The following is a 6,557-nucleotide window of genomic DNA, read 5'->3' on the forward strand; positions in this document are numbered from 1 at the left end:
CCATACTTACACCACACAACTATAAAATATTTACCACTTTGCATCATTATATCCTTCTTATTTTTTTTTTAATTATTTAATAATTTTTAATTAATTAACTAATAGAAAAGATACAAAGAAAGAAAGGTACATGATTGGGTAAAAGATGCATGACCTTATGTGATGTAGATCACATTTCACAATGCCATGTAGCACCACATCAACACAACAATGATCACCACCACTTTCCATATCATCACCACTTCAAAGAAATGGTGTTGAGAGGACTTATGCAAGCAAATTTGTATTTAGGCTAGAGGGTGTTGCCTTGGCAAGAAACTTAACGAGATGAGATGGCCTCGACACACAACACCCCTTGGCCTCAACATGGTGGTCTCAACATGCTCTCTCGACAAACCATTGCATATGAGAGAGAAAGTCCAAAATTCATATTTGTTCTTGTTTTTTTTTTTCAATAATTCAAAAAAGTTCAGCATGTCATGACAATCCATCTCTAAATAGCAAAAATGAAGTGACACCGCAACAAAATAATATAACAAGAATGACAACAAAAATAATATAACAAGAATAACATTTTTCCTTTATACTTATATTCTTATAAGAAGTGTGCAAAATGTTAAAAGGCTTTGATTTTCCAAGTGCTTCGATCCTAGCACCTCTTTTAAAGAATCCACTGCCTATTCAAATTTCAAACACAAAATATTCTTCGATAATTAATCTTTCTCCAACTTTTAATAGTATATATATATATATATATTCATCTTAATTGGTTATTTGAATTCCATTACTTTTAAAATTGATAGTTGAAAAAAATATATATTGGATCTGGTTTCTCAACAAAAAAAAACATATAAATTTAACATAACGGATCATATAAAGGGCAATAGAAGCCGGTTAGTTTGCAAAAACGGATAATGTTAGCCTATAAAAGGCACGATCTAAAGAACTTAATTTTTTCTATTACGAAATTAAGGGATCACAAAATTTAGAGTTAATATCATAAAGCCTTTATTTATATATTGAACCTTTTTTGATTATATATATATATATATATATATATATATATATATATATATATATATATATATATATATATATATATATATATATATATATATATATATATATATTTGATGTTTATGATTTTTTGATAGTTTTTAACATTAAAATTTGAAGAAAATATTAGATTTTAATTTTTCTCAGAAAAAAGAGAAAGATGTCATGTGTAATTATTGTTGGCAAAATAGATATAGAAATCTATTTGTAGGATGATTAAAGATTGTAATGGGTGAATCAATTGTCTAGTTAGACTTGACAATATTTTTAATGGGAAAACATGAAAGTTTAAATTAGCTTCTAAGCATAAATTAGTGTTCGGAATGTGTCTTTCTGTTTGGTTTTTAAAACAATCTAAGATACCAAGCAAACTTAGAATGTTGTTTTCACTTGTTACAATCTCCACGCATGGTATAAATAGATTTTGATATCAATTTTATTAATAAAAATCAAATACAATAGTCTTTCTTTTTGTTTCAAACAAATCAAATGTTTTTTTTTTCTTAAAATTCTAATGTTGAAGACCATTAAAAATACTATAAAAACATTAATAACATAAAAATTACAGTCAAAACAAAAAATTTGGTTCAAATGGAAACAAATTTGAGTTTCAAAGGAATATAATAACATTTTTTGGGATCAAACTACTTGAGATTGAAAATGTTTTTAATTTGAAAAACATGAAATCTAAAATTAGATTAATTTTTTTTTGTTACAACTGAGGGTTTTTTCCGGAGAAATAAAGGTTGAAAGTTTTTTATGGAACAAAAAATTTGAGAGTTTTTCCAAAAAAGTTGTCTACAACCGGAAGATTACCTGATAAAATGTTCAAATAAAAAAAAGTTTAGAAAAACCAATTTTTTATGAAGAAAATAAATAAATTGAATATTGATCCGAAAAAGCCAACGTATAATTTTTTTTTTTATAATATTATTATTAAACATATACATAACACAATGGAAGCCTGTTAGCTCCAAAAATATCAATCAAGAATCGCTTTTTTTTAATCATGTTAACGCGGAAATAAAAAAAATAGTTGTTTTTAAACCACCTGATCACTTATATACAGATTTTAAATGAAAGGACCTATGATATGATGGTTTTTTGTAGTTGAAACATTGCGAATAACTTGTACGCCTTGTACGATTTGCCATTGGTAGCATGAACAATAACCTAGTTTATAATGTATGTGGGGATACACAGTACTACCGCAAATTTTGTGGTTCAGTTTCTTATATAATATAATATACAATACCATATGTTAACAGTAGAAAGGTGAAAGTGTAATTATTGGGTCGATGGCAGGGGAATTAGTAGAAATTTCGTCGAGAGAGGGAAAGGGAAAATAAAAACAACAACAATCACAGTGATATAAAACTGAACAAGAAAGTTAGTTCATGAAGGTTAATTTTGTAAAAACGTTGTTGATTCGTCCATGAAGGTTAGTTCTAAATCCGTTTAATGAAAATGATGCATAAAAAGTTATTCTCACACGTTTTGATTACAATTTAGTGATTTACCTCCCCACATGAAAACATAACTGCTTTGTCAAGAGAAGTAACCCTTTTGTACACAAACACACGATGTTACCAAGGTTTATGGTTTATGTATGATGATATTTTCGGATAAGATATTAGTATATACAACAATTTACTGTTTTTGGTGTACTACTCAGCGACATTAAATTATACTATGTAACAACATGGAGTCATGGATGAAAACTGTGTTATACTAAAATTCTTGTTTTATTGAGCTCGCTAGCCGCACAGATATTAAACCTGCATTACAAGCGAGTTTACGGATTTGTTGACTACATGCACATAGCTTATCATCTATGACCAGCCATATATCTCTTAAAAATTAGTATTATTAACTAGAAAGTGTCCTCTCCCATGGGAAATGTAGTCTACTTATTCTATAAAAAAGCATAAGGACTTTTTCTGCAAATTCTAGGGAGAGTTGGTAATTTATTTTTTAGATAGAGAACAAAGCTTCTAGTATATGAAAAATACTATGGCCAAAGTCTAAAACACAAATAAAAAAAAATCCATAAGGATCTTCTCTGTAAATTAAAGGGACAAATTTATAATTTATTTTTTCTAAAGAGACCAAACTTGTCGATATACAAACTTTTGTGATCAAAGTCTAAAACCTAAAAGTTTTGCTAGTTGTTTTTTATTATATATAATAATTTACAAATGATAAATTGTTTTATATCATAAAAATTAAATTACTAATAATAATTTAGATAACTTTTTAATGATTTTTTAATAACAATTATATATATATTGTTAAAGATATATTATATTGTCACAGTTAAGATGTTGATTAAACTCAATCTTAATTCATATATACTCAAATAAAGAGTTCATTAACCTTTGAATTGTTCAATGAAAACCAAAACATTTATAATTTTAAAGTAAATGTTCAATTTAACATAAGAGTCGATCATTATATCCAAAATAATAATAATAATAAACTTGTAGGAAAAACATGTGTCAATCCATAAATTTATTAAATGGATACATGCCTTAAAGACGAGGGAGATGACTAGATCCTCCTTTCTGTTTCATCTTCCAAAAACACGATTGCCAAATGACAATGTGATTAACATTAAGAATACATGCAGTTACTGGAAAATAATATTACACCGCCTAAATGGTGCATTAATTTAATTTTGTTAGTATTATTATAATTATAGCTTTAGCATTAATTACCAACCAGGCCAGAAAGGGAAGCCGGTGGACATCAACCACGTCCACCCATTGATGAAGCTTCCAACTGTAAAAGGTATCGCCTCAACCTTCGTCTTCATCACACCCCACCCTGTCCAATTTACCCTCTTAGACGTATCAGCTCCAAGCCCCACGTTTCTGTACTCTCGATAATACAACGTGTCCAACGCAAACGATGACTTATTCCAACGATGCCATCCTTCAGGCTTTATCACGTCACTGATTGTCGATCGCATCACCACCGTTCTTGAATGCTTCTTCCATGGCCTTCCAAGATACGTTGAAAAATTTGCTTGAACCTCCTTAAGCTCAGGAGTCGCATCGATTTTGCTTCTTTGAATGACGATGCCTGTGTTTTGGTTAGGATCTGTCCGGCCTTGAGCTGTCACCATGTTCCTTTGCTTGCGATTCGGGCGATGCGCCAGGATGTCGCAGAACTGGAAGACAACCGCAGCATTACCAAATATGAAATCAACAGTGCCGACGATCATGCAGTTGACGAAGAACTGACGTCCGGTGGTGACATAAAGAGTATCTTGGTATGCGAGAATACTACATCTATAGAACGCCGATAAATCAGACCCAACACGTAGTGCCACTGCTTGATGCCCTGAAGGTCCTGCTGTATTTCGAAATGTAATATCTCGTGCCAAGAATCCTTGACCCATGGCCCCTGTGACAATATGCTATAATAATTTAGTCCATCTTAAACTTTTATAAATCTTCCATCTATAAATAAACTTTATTTAATCAAACTAACCTACGGTTGCGGAGGTCCAGGTAGTGCTGCCTCCACCGGCGACGTTCTTGCTTCCTGTAATAATCGTTTTTTCTCTTCCATCACCGATGAACATTAAGTTGGGTTTGTTTTTTGGAACTTCAACATTCTCTTCGTACACCCCTTCCGCAATCTTTATCAGGTACCGGGTTTTGCTTTTCTTAGGAGCTGCTTTCACCGCTGCCCCCACCGTCGTATAGTTTCCTTTACCATCCTTGGCCACAGTCACGTTTGGCTCAACTCCCCACAACCCAAACAATTTCCTGTCTCTTGTAGACAACCACTCCGGCCATATCTCCTCCTTGAGGTTTCGTACATCCGACTCTGGCTTGTGGGCCATATCTGTGTCCGTCATGTTCTTAATCATAGCCAGTATATTGCTGCACATCTTTCCACTGAGGTCATGGCCTTGGATGATTGATTTGGACAACTGCTTACAGTCTAAATCATAAAAGAGGTCGTCCAAGCAGGTCTCCTTGTAGGTGATGGTGGTGCTCATGAGGGTTTTGAGGTCGTCGGCCTGCTGCCGAAGAGATTTCTTTGTTGGATATGCCTTCAGCTCTTCAATCACCATGTCAAGATCTTCTAAAGTTCCAGCTACCATCTCTAAGCAGTCATGCAGCGCGATTTTGCAGCGTTTCTTGAGATTGGAAGTGGATGCAAGCTGCTTTATGGCGTTGAAATTTCCTCGAATGGTCTCCTTTGTTTTATTGATAGCAAGTTGAATTACGTCCTTTTTAGTTACGAGGTTTTTGGTGGTGGAGAGGGTGGAGTAGCAAATGTCTGGGTATAAAGTGGTGATACAAGATGACTTGATGATGTCGGAGTCTGGAGTAGTTCCATGGACATGAGAAGTTAGTATGATGGAAGCAATAAGAAGTAAAAGTGTGATGTTTCTGTTGCTGGAGTTGGAGTTGGACATAGTGAGCAGATGCATGCGACTACAGGATGAGGCATGGTGATGAGTCGAAGTGTGTACAATGTACATATATTATGGTTTATTTTTATGAGCATATTTGTTTGGATTTAATTAGTATGTACGATTTATTTGATAAAATGGGTAAAGTGTTGTTAGTATTATGGATTTGGAAAGGATGGTGGATGAACTAAAATAAAGGAAGCTAGACGTATCTCCATGCATCTCCATAAGGTATTCCTTTAGCACACATTAGTCCATACGACTTGTTAATATCAAAAAGCTAATTGCAAAACATATGACTAGCTAGAAAAAAGTCCTTATAAGTGCAATATTAAAACCTTTAATTTGGCAAGTTTTATGCAGAGAAATTAAATATCCTTCTACTTTTTGTTTCCATATATCTTCCTATCCAATGAAATGGTGTCATGTGTAACATTTAATTCTAATTTAATAAGATTTAATGATATTTTAGGATACTAATATAACACATGTTATCAATTAAATGGGTAGGAAGATTTGTATGATTAAAAGGTAGAAAAATATTTAATTTCTCTCAATTGCAAAACATATGACTAGCTAGAAAAAAGTCCTCATAAATGCAATATTAAAACCTTTAATTTGGCAAGCTATATGCAATGATAAAGCTCATATTCCAAGCGAAAATAAAAGGAAACTAAGCAAAAGAGTTTGTCATGTAACAAATTATGTATTAACAGGAAAAAAAATATTTTAAGCATTAGATTAAAAGTAGCTTTAATTATTATGTTAGCTCATCAAACACACATATATATATATATATATATATATATATATATATATATATATATATATATATATATATATATATATATATATATATATATATATATATATATATATATATATATATATATAGACTAAACTGCAAATTTAATCATGTGTTTTACAAAAAATTATGGATAAAGACCAAAAATTTTCAATTTGCACCACCCGGTCAAAATGAAAACTTTTTTGTGATTTGTGTCGATGAATTATATAAGGTTTGTTTGGGATATGTAGCACATTTTACCACATATACGGTTTCTATGGC

At 31.6% G+C, this 6,557-nt stretch overlaps 1 protein-coding gene across 1 annotated transcript; it reads right to left on the reverse strand.

The window, feature by feature from the left end:
* Positions 1-3,536: 3,536 nt before the first annotated feature.
* On the reverse strand, positions 3,537-5,640 carry LOC111882924 (pectinesterase). Its single transcript, XM_023879290.3, has 2 exons — positions 4,552-5,640; positions 3,537-4,464 (listed from the first exon to the last, which is right to left on the reverse strand). The coding sequence occupies exons 1-2, from the start codon at positions 5,555-5,557 to the stop codon at positions 3,770-3,772; spliced, it is 1,701 nt and encodes a 566-aa protein (XP_023735058.1). The 5' UTR covers positions 5,558-5,640; the 3' UTR covers positions 3,537-3,769.
* Positions 5,641-6,557: the final 917 nt, after the last annotated feature.

The sequence above is a fragment of the Lactuca sativa genome, chromosome 1, assembly GCF_002870075.4.
Source record: "Lactuca sativa cultivar Salinas chromosome 1, Lsat_Salinas_v11, whole genome shotgun sequence".
Classification (NCBI taxonomy): Eukaryota; Viridiplantae; Streptophyta; class Magnoliopsida; order Asterales; family Asteraceae; genus Lactuca; species Lactuca sativa.

Excerpts from the sequence above, each read along its gene's own strand:
- LOC111882924 (XM_023879290.3), bottom strand. The coding sequence starts at position 5,557 with ATGTACATTGTACACACTTCGACTCATCACCATGCCTCATCCTGTAGT. Across the intron at positions 4,465-4,551 it reads CTGGACCTCCGCAACCGTAG|GGGCCATGGGTCAAGGATTC; the intron begins GTTAGTTTGATT and ends ATATTGTCACAG.